General features: G+C 39.8%; 1 protein-coding gene across 5 annotated transcripts in view; it reads right to left on the reverse strand.

The window, feature by feature from the left end:
- Positions 1-20,537, reverse strand: part of GOLPH3L (golgi phosphoprotein 3 like) — a 41,358-nt gene that overhangs the window by 9,774 nt on the left and 11,047 nt on the right. For all 5 annotated transcript variants that reach the window (XM_077772589.1, XM_077772591.1, XM_077772590.1 and 2 more), the window contains 2 exons: positions 13,051-13,182; positions 11,631-11,745 (listed from right to left, as the gene is read on the reverse strand). In XM_077772589.1, the coding sequence (XP_077628715.1) occupies positions 11,631-11,745; positions 13,051-13,182 (247 nt within the window). The remainder of the gene's footprint in view (positions 1-11,630; positions 11,746-13,050; positions 13,183-20,537) is intronic.

The raw sequence follows: 20,537 nt of genomic DNA on the forward strand, positions 1-20,537 counted from the left end.
AAGGGCTGAAAACATATGAAGTATGCTATCCAACCACAATAGAATTAAACTAGAAATTAAATATAGAAGAAAATTTGGGAAATTCAAAAATATGTGGAAATTGAATAATAAACTCCTAAATAACCAATGGGGTCAAGGAAGAAATCACATTCAACTCTGAGTTGAATGAAAATGAAAACACAACAGACCAAAACTTATGGGATGCAGCTTAAGCCAGCGCCAAGAGAGAAATTTATGACCCCCAATGCTGTGTTAGAAAAGATGAAATAAATCAATAACCTAACTTCTACTTTATTTAAAAATTTTTTTTAAAATGTTCACTTATTGAGCAAATCAGAGAACTCTAGATGCTGGCAAGGATGTGGAGAAACGGGCACCCTCCTACACTGTTGGTGGGAATGTAAATGGGTGCAGCCCNTGAATGAGTCACCCAGGCGTCCCCCTAACTTCTACTTTAAAAAACTAGACAAAGAAGAATACAATAAACATGAAGGAAGAAGAAGAAAGGAAATAATAAAGATTAGAGAGGAGATCAATAGAAACAATGAAAACAGTACAGGAAATCATTAAAATCAAAAGTTGGTTCACTGAAAAGATCAACAAATTGATAAACCTAGACTGACAAAAAAGAGAGAAGACTCAAATCACTAACATTAGGAATTAAAGAGGAAACATCATTACTGACCTTAAAGAAATAAAAATGGCAGGGGTGCCTTGGTGGCTCAGTCAGTTAAGCACCTGACTTCAGCTCAGGTCATGATCTCACGGTTTGTGAGTTCAAGCCACCCCCTGCCCCCCTCCCCGCATCAGATGAGTTGGAGCCCTGCTTCGAGATTCCTTCTCTCTCCCTCTCTCTCCCCCTCTGCTCCTCACAGGATGCTCTCTCTCTCTCCCTCTCTCTGCCCCTCGCTCACTCACACTCTCTACTCCCCAAAAAGTAAATAAAAAAATAAAATTGAATTTCTATACATTAGCAACAATCTGCAAATAAAATTTTTCTTCATTTTTTATAATTTTCTTACAATTATATTCATAACAGCATCAAAAAGAACAAAATACTTAGGATTATATTTAACAAAAGTAGCATAAGACTTACATATTGAAAATTGCAAAATATTTTTGCAAGAAATAAACAATATCTAAATAGAAAGGCATTCATGTTTGTGGATTAGAAAACTTGGTATTATTATTTTATTTTTAATTTTAATTTTATTTTTGAGAGAGAGAGACAGAGCACAAGCAGGGGAGTGGCAGAGAGAGAGGGAGACACAGAATCGGAAGCAGGCTCCAGGCTCTGAGCTGTTAGCACAGAGCCCAATGTGGGGCTCGAACTCACAGACTGTGAGATGATGACCTGAGTCGAAGCCGGATGGTTAACCAACTGAGCCACCCAGGCACCCCCAAAAACTTGGCTTTTTTAAGATAGTAATATTCCCCAAGTTGATCTGCAGATACAATATAATTCCTATTAAAATCCTACTTTAGGGCATCTGAATGGCTCAGTCGGTTAAGCGTCCGCCTCTTGATTTCAGCTCAGGTCATGATCTCATGGTTTGTGAGTTTGAGCCCTGTGTTGGGCTCTGCACAGACAGTGCAAAGCCTGCTTGGGATTCTCTCTTTCTCCCTCTCTAATAAACTTAAAAAAGCAAAAAATGAAAAGCACTACCTTGCTTGATTGCAGAAACTGACAAGCTGGTTTTATAATTCAAAAGACCCAGCATGGCCAAAAAAATATTGCAGAGGAACAATCAAGTTGGAGGACTCACATTTACTGATTTCAAAATTACAATAGTTGGGGCACCTGGGTGGCTTAGTGGGTTAAGCATCTGATTCTTGGTTTCAGCTCGGGTCATGAACTCTCGTTTTGTGAGTCTGAGCCCTGCATTGGGCTCCCTACTGACAAGTGTGCAGTCTGCTTGGGAATCTCTCTCTCTCTCTGTCTGTCTCTCTCGAAATGAATAAACAAACAAACAAACAAACCCCCTACAATAATCAAGAGAGTGCATAAGGGGACGCCTGGGTGGCTCAGTGGGTTAAGCGACCAACTTCCGCTCAGGTCATGATCTTGTGGTTCATGAGTTCAAGCCCTGCATCAGGTTCTCTGCTGTCAGTGTGGAACCTGCTTTGGATCCTCTGTCTTCCTCTAGCTGCCCCTTCCCTACTTGCTTCCTCTCTCAGGAAGAAACATTAAAAAGAAAGAGAGCATGAGCAAGCATAAGAATAGACACAGAGATCAAAAGAAGACTCCAAAAATAAACCCATACATTTATGGACAAATGATTTTTTTTTTAAGTTTGAGAGAGAGAGAGAGCGAGAGAGCAAGCAAGCATGTGTGTGCAAGTAGGGAAGGGGCCGAGAGAGAAAGAGGCGGAGGATCCCAAGCTCAATCCCACAACCGTGAGATCATGACCTGAGCCAATATCAAGAGTTGGATGCTCCACTCACTGAGCCACCCAGGCAGGTGCCCCTGGTCAAATAGTTTTTGACAATGGTGCCAAGATAAGTCATGGAGGACAGAACATGCTAGGCCAGCTGTATTTGTAGCTTCACGTAAAAGCCTGAAGTTGGAGCTCTACCCCACACCATACACAATTAACTCAAGATAGATAGTGGGCCTAACTAAAAATTTCAGACAAAGCTAGAAGACCCTTAGAAGAAAATGCAGGAACAAATCTTCATGATGTTGGATTAAGCAATCATTTCTTAGATACTGCGTAAGCAATAAAAGAAAAAAAAAGATTAGAAGTATCAAAATTGAAAACTTAAGGCTTTTAAAAGACACCATCAAGAAGTGAAAAGATACTGAATGGAAGAAAATTTTGCAAGTCCTGTATATGATAAGAAATTTCTATCTAGAATATATTGGAAAAGTACAACTCAATAGCAAAAAAGGCAAACCCAATTGACAAATAGTCAAAAGATATGAAAAGACAATTCTCCAAAGAAGATACACAAATGGCCATAAATACATGCTGATGGTCAACATCATTAGTATCAGGAAAATCCTGATATACCACTCCACACTCATTAGGATAGATAAAATAAAGAAGACAGAGAATAACAAGTATTGATGAGAATGTAGAAGAATAAAAACCCATATGCTGGTATAGAAATGTAAAATGGTGTAGCTAAAAAACTGGCCCCATCCCTGTGCCTAAGAAGTTTAAAATACAGTGTGGGGTGATAGTGGGGAGATAAAAATATTTGAAGTGGGCCCTAATGACAAAAGGGACATAGATGATAAGGTCCTTTAAAATGTTAATCATTGAGGTGTGACATCAGGATGATGATAGAGTAGGAAGTATCAGAAAGCCATCTCTTCACCTAGACAATTATACTAGAGTCGATTTTTTAAAGCTTATTTATTTATTGTGAGAGAGAATGTGCAAGAGCCGGGGAGGGACAGAGAATGAGGGAGAGAGAGAATCCCAAGCAGGCTCCGCACGGTCAGCGCAGAGCCTGATGTGGGGCTTAAACTCACGAATGTGAGATCATGACCCAAGCAGAAATTAAGACTCAGATGCTTAACCAGCTGAGCCACCCAGGTGCCCTACTGGAATCTTTTTTTTTTTTATGTTTGTTTATTTTTGAGAAGCAGAGAGACAGAGCACAAGCAAGGGAGGGGCCGAGAGAGAGGGAGATACAGAATCTGAAACAGGCTCTAGGCTCTGAGCTGTCAGCACAGGGCCCGATGTGGGGCTTGAACCCACGAACCGTGATGTCATGACCTAAGCCAAGGTCGGACGCTCAACCAACTGAGCCACCCAGGTGCCCTACTGGAATCTTTTTTTTTTTATGTTTGTTTATTTTTGAGAAGCAGAGAGACAGAGCCCAAGCAAGGGAGGGGCAGAGAGGGAGGGAGAGACAGAATCTGAAACAGGCTCTAGGCTCTGAGCTGTCAGCACAGGGCCCGATGTGGGGCTTGAACCCACGAACCGTGATGTCATGACCTAAGCCAAGGTCGGACGCTCAACCAACTGAGCCACCCAGGTGCCCTACTGGAATCTTTTTTTTTTTATGTTTGTTTATTTTTGAGAAGCAGAGAGACAGAGCCCAAGCAAGGGAGGGGCAGAGAGGGAGGGAGAGACAGAATCTGAAACAGGCTCTAGGCTCTGAGCTGTCAGCACAGGGCCCGATGTGGGGCTTGAACCCACGAACCGTGATGTCATGACCTAAGCCAAGGTCGGACGCTCAACCAACTGAGCCACCCAGGTGCCCTACTGGAATCTTTTTTTTTTTATGTTTGTTTATTTTTGAGAAGCAGAGAGACAGAGCCCAAGCAAGGGAGGGGCAGAGAGGGAGGGAGAGACAGAATCTGAAACAGGCTCTAGGCTCTGAGCTGTCAGCACAGGGCCCGATGTGGGGCTTGAACCCACGAACCGTGATGTCATGACCTAAGCCAAGGTCGGACGCTCAACCAACTGAGCCACCCAGGTGCCCTACTGGAATCTTTTTTTTTTTATGTTTGTTTATTTTTGAGAAGCAGAGAGACAGAGCCCAAGCAAGGGAGGGGCAGAGAGGGAGGGAGAGACAGAATCTGAAACAGGCTCTAGGCTCTGAGCTGTCAGCACAGGGCCCGATGTGGGGCTTGAACCCACGAACCGTGATGTCATGACCTAAGCCAAGGTCGGACGCTCAACCAACTGAGCCACCCAGGTGCCCTACTGGAATCTTTTTTTTTTTATGTTTGTTTATTTTTGAGAAGCAGAGAGACAGAGCCCAAGCAAGGGAGGGGCAGAGAGGGAGGGAGAGACAGAATCTGAAACAGGCTCTAGGCTCTGAGCTGTCAGCACAGAGCCCGATGTGGGGCTTGAACCCACGAACCGTGATATCATGACCTAAGCCAAGGTCGGACGCTCAACCAACTGAGCCACCCAGGTGCCCCTAGAATCTATCTTTTATATAACTCTTTGGAACTCTGGAATCTATTTGAATGCCTGTAGGTTCCAGGCCAAGGCTTGGCTGGCAAATTTCGGTTCCCATTGTCCAATTTTAGCCTTCAGCACAACAGGGGCTCCCGAGCCCCTAGCTCCTAGCTCGGTGATAAGAACCACTGGCAACAGCCATCTGTGGTTTTGTTACAGCTTGCTGGAATCAGGGTGGTCAATAAGGACCTTGTTCTTGAAGCGTCAGGATCTGTGTTCGGATTATGGATTGCAGTTTGGCACAGCTGTCGTCAAAGTGGAAGCTGGCTGCCCTTGTTCCAATCCCTACCACCTCGGGCAGCTTCCACGGGATATAAAGGCTAAATGTTGTGGGGTTATTTTTTAATTTTTTTTTTTCATCCAAAAATGTATCCTTGGTCAGGATAAGACGTAACCTCACAAAAGACGTGAGTCTGAAGCTTTCTCCTCAATCTCATCCACAGCACAGAGACGCTGTCCAGCAGTGAACCCTGGTGAATGGGGAGACTATGTTTTCCAGTTACCACATTATAAGACCCAAATGTTCAGTTTTCAAGAGCGCCTGGGCGGCTCAGTCAGTTAAGCGTCTGACTTTGGCTCAGGTCATGATCTCATAGATTTTGGGTTCGAGCCCCGTGTTGGGCTCTGCACTGACAGCTCAGAGCCTGGAGCCTGCTTCGGATTCTGTGTCTCGTCTCCCCCTCTCTCTCCCCTCCCAATAATGTCTCTCAATAATAAATAAACGTTAAAAAATTTTTTTAAATCAAAGTAGGTTGTTATAACTTTAGGATATTAAATCCCATGGTAACAACCAAGATAATATCTACATAAAAGAAAATGAGAGAGAATACAAATGTTTCACCATAAAAAATCATCTGAACACAAAAGAAGACAGTAATGTGGGAAAGGAGGGGCAAAAACCTATAGGTCATACAGCAAACAAATAGCAAAATGGTAGAAGTGTCTCCTTATGAGTAATTACTTTAAATGGATTAAGCAATTCAATCACAAGACAAAGACTGGCAGAATGGGTTTAAAAACATGATCCAAATATAAACTATCTAAAAGGGACTCACTTTAGATCACATTAGAGACCAATAACCCTTATGAATACAGATGCAAAAATCCTTAATAAAATATTAGCAAATTGAATCCGACAGCATATTAAAAGGATTATCATGAACAAGTAAAATTTATTCCAGAAATGTTACATTAAAAAAAAAATCAAGTAAGCAAAGGATCTGAATAGACTTTTTCCAAAGAAGACATACAGATGGCCAGTGGGTACATGAAAATGTGCTCCACATCATTCATCATCAGGGGAGTGCAAATCAAATCACAGTGAAATATCACCTCACACATGGGAGAGTGCCTCTTATCAAAAAGATAAGAAATAACAAGTGTTGGAAAGGATGTGGAGGAAAGAAACTTTGGGACTGTTGGTGGGAATGTAAAATGGTGCAGCCACTGCAAAAAACAGTATAGAGGTTCCTAAAAAGTTAAAAATAGAGAACTATCCTCTGATCTCGCAATTTCACTTCTAGGTATTCAAAGTTAATGAATATAAAAACTTCATGCACTCTGATGTCCACTGAAGCATTATTTACAATAACCAAGAGGTAGAAGTAACCCAAGTATCCATCAATGAATGAATGATTAAAGGAAATGTGTACACACACACACACACACACACACACAGACACATACACTGGAATAGTATTCAGCCATAAAAAAGAAAATTTTCCATTTGCAACAACATGGATGGAGCCCAAGGGCGTTATGCTAAGCGAAATAAGAGAGACAGAGAAAGACAAATACGGTATGATCTCACTTACATATATGGAATCTAAAAAACAAAAACCCAAAAGTGATGCCTGGCTGGCTCAGTTGGTAGAGTGTGTGACTCTTATCTCAGGGTTTTAAGTTCCAGCCTCACGTTGGGTACAGAGATTATTTATTTAAAAATAATATCTTTAAGGAAAAAAACCCAAAACCAAAACAAGAAAGTTCTGAGATACAGTGAACAGATTGGCGGTTGCCAGAGGCAGGGGTTGGGGGGTGGGCAAAATGGGTGAATGTAGTCAAAAGATACACATTTCTGGTTATAAAATAAATATGTCCTAGGGATGTAATAAACAGCATGGTGACTATAGTTAACAACACTGTAGTGTATATTTGAAAGTTGCTAAGAGAGAGCTTAAAAGTTTTCAGCACAAGAAAAAAAAATTATAACAATATATGGTGATGGATGTTACGTAGATATAGTGTGATCATTTCACAATATACCAATCCTGAATCAACGTGTTCTATACTTGAAACTAATACAATGTTGTACGTCAATTATACCTCAATAAAAACGAATCAGTGAATACATCACATTAACAGAGTGAAACAAGCCAGTCATCTCATTGGTCTCAGAAAGGACATTTGACAAAGATGAACACCCCTTCGTGATTTAAAATATGATTTAAAATTTCTGATGGAAACCAAGCTGACAATAAACCATTTGTTAAAAAAAAAAACATTAAAAAAATAAATTAAAAAAAATTTCTGGGGCGCCCGACTTTCGCTTAGGTCATGATCTCGAGGTTCGTGGGTTCGAGCCCCGCGTCGGNATTGAGAGACAGAGAGAGACAGAGCATGAGCAGGGGAGGAGGAGAAAGAGGGGGAGACACAGAATCTGAAGCAGGCTCCAGGTTCCGAGCTGCCAGCACAGAGCCCGACACGGGGCTCAAACCCACAAGCCGTGAGATTGTGACCTGAGCCGAAGTCAGACGCTCAACTGACTGAGCCACCCAGGCGCCCCATAGGGTACTTAAAGGGTATAAAAACCCACAGCTAACATCACATTCAATAGCATATGACTAAAAGTCTTCCCTTGAAGGTCATGAACAACATAAGGATGCCTGCTTTCCCCACTGCAACCAGAACTATTCGAGAAGGAACAAGGATGTGGACCTGTGCAGTTCACACTCATGTGGTTTAAGGGCCAACTGTAGAGAAAATTCCAAAGAGCACACAAAAGTGCTACTAGAGCTAATAAACTAATTCAGATAAGTTGCAGGGTACAGGAAACACACATATCAGTTGTTTCTATATACCAGTAATGGACAGTCTGAAAAGGAAATTAAGAAAGCAGTTCCATTTCTATTTTTATTTTATTTTATTTATTTTTTATTTCTAGGAGAGAGAGGGAGAGAGACAGTGTGAGCAGGGGAGGGTCAGAGAGAGAGGTAGTCACAGACTGAAACAGGCTCCAGGGTCTGAGCTGGCTGTCAGCACAGAGCCTGACGCGGGGCTCGAACCCACGAACTGCGAGATCATGACCTAAGGGAAAGTCGGACGCCCAACTGACTAAGCCACCCAGGCGCCCCAGCAGTTCCATTTCTAATAGTGTCTAAAAGAACTAAATACTTAGGCATAAGTCTAACCAAGGGGGTGAAAGATTTATGTGCTGAAAACTGTAAAGCATGGCTGAAAAAAACATTAAAGCTGGCCTTAATAATGGAAAGACATCTCATTTTAATAGACAAGAAGGGTCGACATTTTTGAGATGTCAATACCAGTCAAAGGGATCTACAGGTTCAACACAATCTCTAACAAAATTCTGAAAGCCTCTCCCACCAAAAATGGGAAGAGCTGATCACATATTCATATGGAATTTCATGAGGCCCAGGACAGCCAAACAATATTGAAAAACAATAAAGTTGTGCGACTCAAACTTGCCAACTTCAAAACTTACTACAAAGCTACAGTAAGTTAAATAGTATGGTACTTGCATAAGGACAAACATAGATCAAGGCAAGAGAAAAGAGAGCCCAGAAATAAATCTTCTCATCTATGATCAACTGATTTTCAGCAAGGCTATTGAGACCATTCAACAGGGGAAAGGACAGTCTTTTCATGGATATGAGACCAAAAGTAGAGGCAAGAAAAGAAAAAAAATTAACTGATTCAATTGAATCAAAATCAAGAACTTTTGTGCATCAAGGATTACCATCAAAAAGTTGAAGAAACAACCTACAGAATGGGAAAAAATATTTATAAATGATATATCTGATAAGGGATTAATATCCAGAATATATAAAGAACTTCCAAAACTCAACAATAACAACAACAGAAACCAATTAAAAAAGGGCAAAAGACTGAAACAGACATTTTTCCAAAGAAGATATACAGATGGTCAGTAAGCCCAGGAAAGGATGATCATCACTGGACATTAGAGAAGTGCAAATCAGAACCACAATGAGATACCACTTCATGCCTACTAGGATGGCTATAATTCAAAACAAAACAGGGGGACCTGGGTGGCTCAGTTGGTTAAAAGTCCAGCTCTTGATCTTGGCTCAGGTCATGATCTCACAGTTCCTGAGACTAAGCCCTGTGTCAGGCTCCACGCTGACAGCACAGAGCCAGCTTGGGATTCTTTCTCACCCTCTCTCTCTCTCTCTGCCCCTCCTCCACTTTCTCTCATTCTCTCAAAGTAAACTTTACAAAACAAACAACAACAAAAAAAACCCTAACCCCCCTTCCCAAAAATAGAACAATGTTGATGACAATGTGGAGAAACTGGAACTCTTATGCGTGGCTGGTGAGAAAGGGTGCAGCCTGTGTAGAAAACAGTTTTATGATTTCTCAAAACATAGAACTATCATATGAGCCAGTGATTCTACTCTCAGATCCATATCCAAGAGAATGGGTAGCAGGGACTTGAAGAGATATTTGTATATTGATGTTCATAGCAGCATTATCTACAATAGCCAAAAGGTGGAGACAACCCAAGCATCCATTAACAAATGAAACGAATAAAAAAAAATGTGGTGAGGCATGAGTGTGGCTCCGCTGGCTAAGCATTTAACTCTAGATTTTGGCTCAAGTCGTGATCCCAGAGTTCGTGAGATCAAGCCCTACGTTGGGCTCTGTACTGCCAGTGTGGAACCTGCTTGGGATTCTCTCTCTCCCTCTCTGCCCCTCCCCTGCTCACGCTCATGCACGATCTGTCTCAAAATAAATAAACACACAAAATGTGGTATATCTGTACAGTGAAATGTTATTTGGCCAGAAAAAGGAATGAGATTTTGACACATGTTACAACATGAATGGACACTGAAAACATTCTGTTTAGTGAAATAAGCCAGATACAGAAGGGCAAATATTGCATGATTCCACTTACATGAGTTACCTGGTATAGCCAAGTTCATAAAGACAACAGGCAGAAAGAGGTTGCCAGGGAATAGGGGAGTGGGGCGGGGAGAAAGAGGAATGTTTGGGACGAGAAAGCTTTGGGTACAGATTGAGGTGATGGTTAAATAACACTGTGAATGTATTTAATGTCAGTAAATGGTACATTTATAAATGGTAGAAGCAATAAAGATTATATCATATGCATCCTACCACAGTAGAAAACATTAACTATATACCCAAAAGAAACTAAAACAGATCCACACAAAAACATGTCCATACGTGTTCACAGCAGTATTACTCCTAATAGCCAAAAAGTGGAAAAAATCCAAGTGTCTATCAACTGATGAACTGACAAATAAATGTGGTACATCTATACAATGAAGTATTATTGGGTGACAAAAAGAACTCAAGGTAAACCTGGGGAAGTTCTAGTAAGATTGATAGATTGTATCAATGTCAGTATCCTGGTGGTCATGTTACACTATCGCTTTGTAACTGGTTATCCCTGGGGATTCTGGGTAAGTGTATAAGGGATCTCTGTATCATTTCTTACAACTTCATGTGAATCTACAAACACCTCGATTAAAATTTCAATTAAAAAAAAAACTGTTCCAGGGACGCCTGGGTGGCTTAGTCGGTTAAGCGTCCGACTTTCGCTTGGGTCATGATCTCGCGGTTCGTGGGTTGGAGCCCCGCGTCGGGCTCTGTGCTGACTGCCAGCTCAGAGCCTGGAGCCTATTTCAGAGTCTGTGTCTCCCTCTCTCTCTGACCCTCCCCTGCTCACGCTGTCTCTCTCTCTCCTAGAAATAAATAAAAATATTAAAAAAAAAAAAAACTGTTCCAGGAGGTGACACTGGTTGTGACCTCAAAGTGCCCTGTGGAAGATTCTCCTAAAATTTTATGCCATAGATTTATTTACTTATATTAAAGTTTTTGAATTTACCCTTAAAAAAAAGAGAGAATAAATTATTGGTACATGATAAAACATGGATAAACTTTAAATATTACTTTAAGCCAGTCACAAAAAAAAAAAAGGTTGTACATTTCATCTATATGAAATATCAAGGATAAGCAAATCAATGGAGACAGAATGTAGATTACCGGTTGCCTAGAGCTGGGAGGAGGCTTGGGAAGGATTATTAATGAGTATGGGGTTTATTTTTGGGGTGATGAAAATGTTCTAAATTAGGACTGTGAGGACGGCTGCTCAATTGTGTGAAGATACTAAAATCCATTTAATCGTGTACTTTCCATGGGTCAACTGTACGGTGTATGAATTATACATCAATAAAGATACTAACATTTTTTCTGGTGAAGAACAGTATTAAAGAGCTTATGCGGTCGGGTGGTGGATGTAAGATGAAGCTTTGGAAAGCTTTGTGTGTTGATTAACCATGTCTCTTCCGTCCCTCTTTAATACAGTTAAACAGTGAACCAAATATTTCTTGCCCAGCATCTTGAATTCCTGTGCTCCATCTCTTGAACTAGTAGGATAAAGATGATAAAAGTGTGGGATTTTTGAGCCGCTTGGAGCCACCTTACCTGTGAGTAGCTCTATCCATGTCTGGACGGTTTCTGTGGGTTCAGTTGCTTTGATGTGTTTGAGAGTTTCGTCCAGTAACACATCCCCTGTTGGGCTATCTGACTTCAGCAATACCTTTAAAAGAAGAAACAAGGGACCTTGGTTTATTCCCTTAATTCAAATTAAAATCTTTCAATACACTGTATATACACTATGGGTTAAATGTTGTAGGAAATGCAAAACAACGTAATACGCTGTCGCTGTCGTCAAGAAGTTTAACATCCAGTATGGAGTGATTGTAGGGAGACAGAAATAACATTCGAAGTAGGCCCTAGTGACAAACTGGATATAGAAGATTATGAAGAAAATATGCAGTAATAACTTTGGGGTCTGGAAAACTAACCTGTGAAACAATTAATAAAGGTAAGAAAGTCAGAAAAGGAAGCCACTTTAGGGCAAAAGTTGCTAAGTTTGGTTTTAACTGATAAGGGATAGCTAAGTTGAAATGTCTAGTCAATAGTTAAATATGTTCCTAGGGGTAGAAAAAGAAGACAGGCCTAAGATTTGATAGGGTAATATCATGGAGGTGAGAGATAAAGCTAGAAGATAAATGGTATCTCTGGAAGGAAATAAAGCTATGCAAAAGGATACAAACTGAGACTCGAGTGTGAAGGAATGGAGAAATATAGGAAATAGGGTACAGGTAGGAATCAAGAAAATGTAATATAACAAAGGCTAAGAGTGGAGAAAATTTCAAGCAGGGGGAGGTGGTCAAAAAATATCAAATGCCACGTCTAGGTTAAAAGAGAAATAACTTGAAGACAAAAGAGAAGCTGGTGATAGGGCGCCTGGCTGGCTCAGTCAGTAGAGCGTGTGACTCACAATCTCAGGGTTGTGAGTTCAAGCCCCGTGATGGACATAGAGCCAGCTGGTGATACCGAAGAATGTACTTTTGGTAGAGTTCTGAGTATGACAGCGAAGTTATGAGTGGAAAGAATAAGTTGTAAGAAAATGGAGATAGGAGTCAAGCTCACGGTGGGGAGGACCTGGTGTAAATGGAAGGAGAAAAATCTAATGGTGATCTGAGCATGACTAGAATGAAACAAAGACTGCACCTGACCCAGGTGTTTGCCCTCCTCCTATAGAATATTCTATTTCATCATGTTAGAGTTATAGATATACACGAGTAACAATCAACGGCATCCTAAATGTGATTTTTCTGCATAAAAAAGACAAAACTATAAGCTTCTTCTAACTCTTTAGATAATGGGTACTTGAATCACTCCCTCTGCTAGAGGGTAAGTAAGCCTGTTAGACAACGGGACAGCGGAGTCAGTGATATTTATCTTGTCTCACTACTCAGATCTTCCCATTTCTCCAAAGTGGACCATCGGCCTCTCCCTTTCATAAGTTAGGAGAATCTTCACAAGGCTGCTGCACCTTTCTGTCCAGTAGTCGCTTCTTCCGCATGGTGGGGGGTTCCAGATAGATTCGACCCCGCATGGCCAGCTCTATCAGGATGCCCCCTCGCAGGCCAGATGATATGCAGTCATTCCAGAAAGATGTGTAACCCTAGAAAAGGAAAAAAAGAAGAGAAAGAATGTTCTGAAAGGGCTATGGACTAGCAGCCGGCACCTTAAGGATGGTTCATTTTGTTATGATTCATTTCATGTCACATTACATGTCCTCGAAGCATAAAAGAACAGAATCTCTCTTTAATTCCCTTAATCTAAATGCCCGAAGTAAGATTTTCTGACTTAAAGCTCTTTGTGAATTCCCAGGGTTCAGCTGTTAATGATTGGGATGTCAATTTTTAATTCTATATTTATATTTATTTGAGAGAGAGAGCGTGCAAATGGGGGGGGGGTGCAGAGAGAGAGGGAGACAGAATCCCAAGCAAGCTCTGCACTGTCAGTCTTTAAACTCATGAACCTGAGATCATGACGCCTAACCGACTGAGCCACCCAGGCGCCCCATAGTTTTAAAACAAATCAATACTTGTCAACTCTTCTAGTTGACCAATATTTTATCTTTTTTTTTTTTTAACCTCACATTAGACAATATCATTGGCATTATCATTATTTTATACAGGTCTGATTTACTCAGATGCTTACCAATGTCTTTGCTCACCATTCCTTCTTGCACCTCAGACCTCCTTTCTGGTACCATTTTCCTTCTTCCTAAAGTAGAATTTCCTTAAGCGAAAGTTTGTTGAAGGCCAACTCCATTTTATCTGAAAGGTCTTTATTTCACCATTGTTTTTTTTTAAAGATCGTTTCTCTGGACATAAAATCCAAGGTTGACAGGTTTATCACACTGAAGACACTAAGCCCTCTCCTAGCTTCCAGGTTGCAGTGAGAAACCTATCATTCTCATTGATGGTGGTTTCTTGCAGGTGATTTGTCTTTTGTTCTTAAGTCCTTTAAGATCTCCCTTGGTGTTTTACACTTTGACTACTACGCAACTTCATGTGAATTTACTTATCCTGCTTGGCATGTGCTTCCTGTTTCTCTAGGTCCATTTCTTAGCTTTCAAAAATTCTCACCTTTTACCTCTAAGAATTTTGGCTCTCCTCCATTTTATTTTTTCTTTCTGGGATGTTGATCTTTTTTATCCTAACCCCCATGTCTTGAACCCAGCTTTCATATTTTCCACTTCCTTTTTCTCTAAATTGCTTTCTGAAGATTTATTTTATATCTAGCTTCCAATTTACTATCTCCATCTATATCTAATGTGTTAAACTAACCATGAGACTTTGATTTCAACTTTTTTTCATTTCCAAAAGCTCTATGTAGTTATTTTTCACATTTGTTTGGTCATTTGTGATTATTCCTTTTTGTTATTTGTTTTGTGATTGTTTTATTTCTTAAAAATGGCATAGATACTTTATACTGTCTGGTCATTGTTAATATCTGAGGTCTACAAATGACCTATTATTTGTTTCTTTCTCATGGGTATTTGTTTCTTTGCATGTTTGGTAGTTGATTAAGAAGTGGCCTATATTCAATTTTTTCGTGAATCTGAGATCCTGGAGGCCTAAATTAAAGAGATCTTCTTTCCGACAGGAAGATCTGTATTTGCTTCTGATGAGAATCAGGCATGGGGGATGGGATGGGATTGGAGGACTGCCACATGACAGGGGCCACATTTATTTTATTTTTTAAAAAGCCTTTATTTATTTTTTAAAGCTTATTTATTTACTTTGAGCACAAGCAGGGGAGAGGCAAAGAGAGAGAATCTTAAGCAGGAAACACATTGCTAGTGCAGAGCCTGATGCAGGGCTCAAACTCACAAACGGTGAGATCATGATCTGAGCCGAAACCAAGAGTCGCTGAGCCACCCAGGTGCCCCAAAAGATGTCTTTTAGAAGTGATCTTTATACCCAACGTGGTTTCGAACTTACAACCCTGAGATCAAAACTCGCATGCTTCACTGACTGAGCCAGCTAGGCACCCCCAACTGGCACCATATTTAAACCTAGCTTCCCTATGTCTCAATATTGCAGTTTATTCCTCTCTACCCAAGTCCTGGATCTCAGGGCTGATTTGGTAATTTGTCCTAGGGCAGTTTGTTTTTCTCGTTTGTTTATTGCTCACCTCTGAGATTTTAAGTCTGATGCTTGTTTGGGGACCCCGAGGATTTCTGTTACTCTCCAAAGCCCAATGATTACTTTAGAAATTAGGTTTATTTGGGGCGCCTGGGTGGCTCAGTTGATTAAGCGTCTGACTTTGGCTCAAGTCATGATCTCACGGTTCGTGGGTTCAAGCCCCACGTCGGGCTCTGTGCTGACAGCCAGCCTAGAGCCTGGAGCCTGCTTCAGATTCTGTCTCTCTCTCTCTCTGACTCTCCCCTGCTCACACTGTCACTCTCAGAAATAAATAAAACATTTAAAAAAATTAAAAAAAAGAAATTAGGTTTATTCAAGACTTAATATCTGACCACTACACTGTCAGAGGTAGAGGTCTTCCAATTCCAGGTTCCCCATTATAGCTGGGATGATCTTTATGCTCAAATCTTATGATATAACACTCTTCTTCTCTACTTAACGATCTTGTAAATGCTCCTTAAGTCCAAATTCTTTAGTATAGCACTCAAGCTAAGAAAATGCTCACTGGTCTCTCCCTGACCTCTTTCTCCTAGAACACTTTCCAGAACTCTTTTAAGTTGGTTTATCTTTTTTAGTAAACTCTGCACCCAACATGGGGCTCAAACTCACAACCCTGAGACTGAGTTGGATGCTCTTCCCACTGAGCCAGCCAAACGCCCCCAGAACCATTTCAAGTACTCTTCATGTATCATTTTTGCCTACTGGCCTTTGTACACACTGTTCTCTCTGTCCATAAGATCCAATATCCTTCTTCCCCCAAGTCTGCCTTGTTCTTAAGGATTGCTTACAGGCATCACATCATCCATGTACCCTCTCTGACGTCTTTCCTTCTACTCCACCCTCTAGGTTAGGTGCCCCACCTGGGTGTGCCTGTATAAGCTTCTCCCTAATGATTTATTTTATCACACTGTAATCAACTGTCCTCAGGAGACTATAAATTCCTTAAGGAGAGAGTATCTGACTGATACATAGTATTTCTCAGTACATGTTGCTTGAAAGCATAAATATAGGATTGAAAGTAAATGTTACCCCCCTCCCCCCCAAAAAAAAACCCCAAACCCAAAGCCAAAACAAAACAGAACACAAAAAAACAAGCTAACCTGGGAAAAGCTCAGCTCGAACCATAAACATCCTCAGACCTAGGCGCATTTCCTGAGGGCCTGATCTTAGATTTAGAGCTGGGATTAGCTCGATCCATCACAAGCCTCCTGGGTACTCCAAGAGTCCTGTTCTTAACTCCTCTTTCAGGAGGGAGTGGGCTTTGTTAAGGATGGAAGGTTAAACTGTAACTTTCTTTAGAACACGTCATTTATTCATGTGTAACTTTTATATAATCTTGGTGATTTTATAAATCTCAACAGGTGTGCAAGCACAGCAGCCAGTATTAAAGCAATTAGAGACTAATTTCTGTTTTCTCATTTCTTCCTGACCATATAACTTCTGTTTCAGGAACAGTTATGTCAGATTGTCAACAGAACTGTCAACGAGAAGCTCTGTAAATAAAGACACAATGAAGAGCAGGATGTAGGCACTATGTTTCTGAATTATCATTCCCGTCTCGAGGATCTAATGTAAAACTCCTCAAATGAGTTTTTTTAAAACTTTTTTAAAATCGCATCATATATAATAGGAAAAAAAAAGCTCAGAAATACACATGTAGAGTTTTAAAAAAATAATTATAATTCTAAGGTCCATATTCCCCTAAATAAATATATCTAGGTGCACTGGTGAATTCTCAAATCGTCTATAATAAAGATTTGGTGTTAAAGGACCAATGCTTTAGTGTGCAGAATGGTCTAGTACATGCATACTGAAGTTTACCATTCAATCATTAAATTTAGTTACCAAAGGCCACATAAATAAAGGAAAAGAGAAAAAATCTAGGATCTACTAAAACAAATGGAAACACACATTGCCTCATGACCAACAGAGAATCTTGAAGGACTGGCAGAATGAGATCTTTGAATAATGGACTTTGTTTTATCTTAATTAGAAACATAATAAATGATTGTACAAAAAAAAGGAAAAAAGACCACATTATAGAAATGTGTAATTTATACCATGGAAGTTTATCTGGAGGGGTTAATGGTCTAGTGCAGATTTTCTAGATTTTATATACCTATTCTATCTTATTATTATTTACAGAGATGAGATCACACAGAGTGGCAACTTTTTCTTTAAAAAAAANCATCTTTTAAAAAATTTTTAAAAATGCTTATTTATTTTTGAGAGACAGAGCATGAGTGGGGGAGGGGCAGAAAGACAGAGGGAGACACAGAATCCAAAGCGGGCTCCAGGCTCTGCGCTGTTAGCACAGAGCCCGACGCGGGGCTCAAACCCACGAACCGTGTGATCATGACCTGAGCCTAAGTTGGATGCTTAACTGACTGAGCCACCCAGGTGCCCCCAACTTTTTCACTTACCCATTATTTTGGTTATCTTTCCACATGAATAAATATGGGTTTACCTCATTCACTGTAATGGCTACATAGTACTGCACTTTAGATGTACTATAATTTATCTGTCCAAGCCCTTACTGGTGTACATTTGTTTACAGTTTTTTTGTCATTACAAAAAAAAAATGCTATGAAGAGATATTCATTGTTTGTGTTTCTGTTGAATAAATGCCTAGAGGAAATTTTTGGGTCAAAGATTGTACATATTTACATTTTTGATAATGTTATTTTGTTCTTATAAAAGGTAGGACATGGAGATTTCCATAAATTCAGACAGTCAACATTTTATGCTTTTCCACCTGGTCTAGTATTCTTTAGTCAAACTTCCTTAAAGACACACCTTAAAGCAACATTAAGGTTAAAGATTTTAAAGTGGCCTGCTTGGGGTAAAAAGAAGATAGAAAACAAAGAAACTTAAAACATCACTAAAAATTATGCTTAAAAGGAGTTTTCAAAAACGTTAGAAAATTCCCATGATAAAGTTTAATGAAAAACAGCCACACACATAATTGTGTATTCAAGATTTTCACAATTACATAAAATACCTTACTTTAAAAGAATGAGCCTGCTTTAAAAAATGGTTTTGTGGGGCGCCTGGGTGGCTCAGTCAGTTAAGCATCTAACTTCAGCTCAGGTCATGACCTCATGGTTCAGGAGTTCAAGCCCCGCATCTGGCTCTGCACTGACGGCTCAGAGCCTGGAGCCTGCTTCAGGTTCTCTCTGCCTTTGCCCCTCCTCTGCTTACACTCTCTATCACTCTCAAAAAGAAATAAATAAACATTAAAAAATGGTTTTGTAATTTTCCCAAGTTACCTACACTGAGCAAATATGTTTATTAGGAAATGCCTCAGGAAAATCTGAAGATTTAACATTAAAACTGCTTCAACCTTCCAGAAGAGAAGGAATCTTACTCTGTTTTCTCGAAACACTTGTTTCAGTGTCTGTATAATAATCTCTAGGGGATGTCAAAAATTACCAGAAAAAAAAAATTATCAAAATTGAAAATTATACAAGCAAAACTAATTTTATTTTTTTCCTCTAAAAATTACTTTAAAAATAGTTAATATACTATGACCCAGCGATTACTAGGTATTTATCCAATGTTGTTTTGAAGGGGCACATGTACCCCAGTGTTTATAGCAGCACTATCAACAATAGCTAAAGTATGGAAAGAGCCCAAACGTCCATCGATGGATGAATGGATAAAGATGATGTGATGTGTGTATATATATATATACAGACAATGGAGTGTTACCCGGCAATCATAAAGAATGAAATCTTGCCATTTGCAACTACGTGGATGGAACTAGAGGGTATTTTGTTAAGCAAAATTAGTCAGAGAAAGAATATATGATTTCACTCACATGAGGACTTTAAGATACAAAACAGATATACATAATGGAAGGGAAGCAAAAATAATATAAGAACAGGAAGGGGAACAAAAACATAAAAGACTCTTAAATATGGAGAACAAACAGAGGGTTGATGGAGGGGTTGCGGAGGGGGATGGGCTAAATGGGTGAGGGGCATTAAGGAATCTACTCCGGAAATCATTACTGCACACTATGCTAAGTTGGATGTAAAAAATAAATTAAAAAAAAAAAAAAAAGTGAATGGACTGTTTTTCTTTCTTTTTCTTTTTTATTTTTTTGGAATGTGTATCACTGTTGGTTTTTTTGTTTTGTTTTTCTTTCTTTTTAATATTTATTTTGAGAGAGCGAGAACTCGCATCATGGGGGAGAGACAAAGAAAGAGGGGGAGAGAGAGAATCCAAAGCAGGCTCCAAGCTGGCAGCAAGGAGGCCCAATGTAGGGGCTCAATTCCTCAACCCTGAAGACACAACCTTAGCCAAGATCAAGAACGGAACGCTTAACCAACTGAACCACCCAGGAGCCCCTGTCAACAGAGACATTTCATAAAAGAGATTAAGCATTAAAACCTCACTCTGCTTAATCATAAGGAAGAATGAGGAACTGTGATCTGGATGTTATTCTGGTTTAACACGTGACTTCAGCATTACTGAGAGGCTGGACTAGTAACCTAGACAAATGAACAAAATTTCTCAATCAGCTTCATGAAGATGATGTCCTTTCAGGCTTATTCAGGAAGTTGAATGAATGATGCAAAACCAGTCATAAGGATCAGTTTATTAATTTTCTCAACTCCAAGTTTTTTTTCCCTTAAAATAAAGCCATCATCAAAAGTTCAGAGAAGTAAAAAGAAAACATGATAATGCCTTGTGAGTGAGAAAGAAATTCAAAATAAAGGAAAACAACTAGTAATCTTTGAATATCCCTTCATAAGCTTTAAATCTCATTCTGGCCAAGAAAAATATCCCTAATTTCTTACTCTAAAAAATTTAAAAGCGATTGCAGCACCAAAACCAGTAATCTATATGACTTTATTTTCCCACAATCTGTTACTTATGAGAAAAAGGAATTTTCACTGCTACACACTATACAAAGAGAAAAGAAGAAAACAGGTAGCTGAGAAAGGGGAGTAAAAATCTGAAAACATGTATGTGGCCCTAAATCTATTTCCCCACAACTCTCTTTTTTTAATTAAAAAAATTTTTTTTTAATGTTTTATTTATTTTTGAGACAGAGAGTGCATGAGCGAGGGAGGGGCAGAGAGCGAAGCAGACACAGAATCTGAAACAGGCTCCAGGCTCTGGGCTAGCTGTCAGCACAGAGCCAGATTAAGGGCTCAAACCCACAAACCGTGAGATCATGACCTGAGCCAAAGTTAGACGCTTAACCAACTGAGCCACCCAGATGCCCCACACAACTCTCAAATAATTTAAAATAGATTAAAAAAACACTTAAAGGCCAAGTGTAGTATGTTCAAAGCTCAGGAGAACAAAA

Source organism: Crocuta crocuta, unplaced genomic scaffold, assembly GCF_008692635.1.
Source record: "Crocuta crocuta isolate KB4526 unplaced genomic scaffold, BGI_CrCroc_1.0 scaffold415, whole genome shotgun sequence".
Classification (NCBI taxonomy): Eukaryota; Metazoa; Chordata; class Mammalia; order Carnivora; family Hyaenidae; genus Crocuta; species Crocuta crocuta.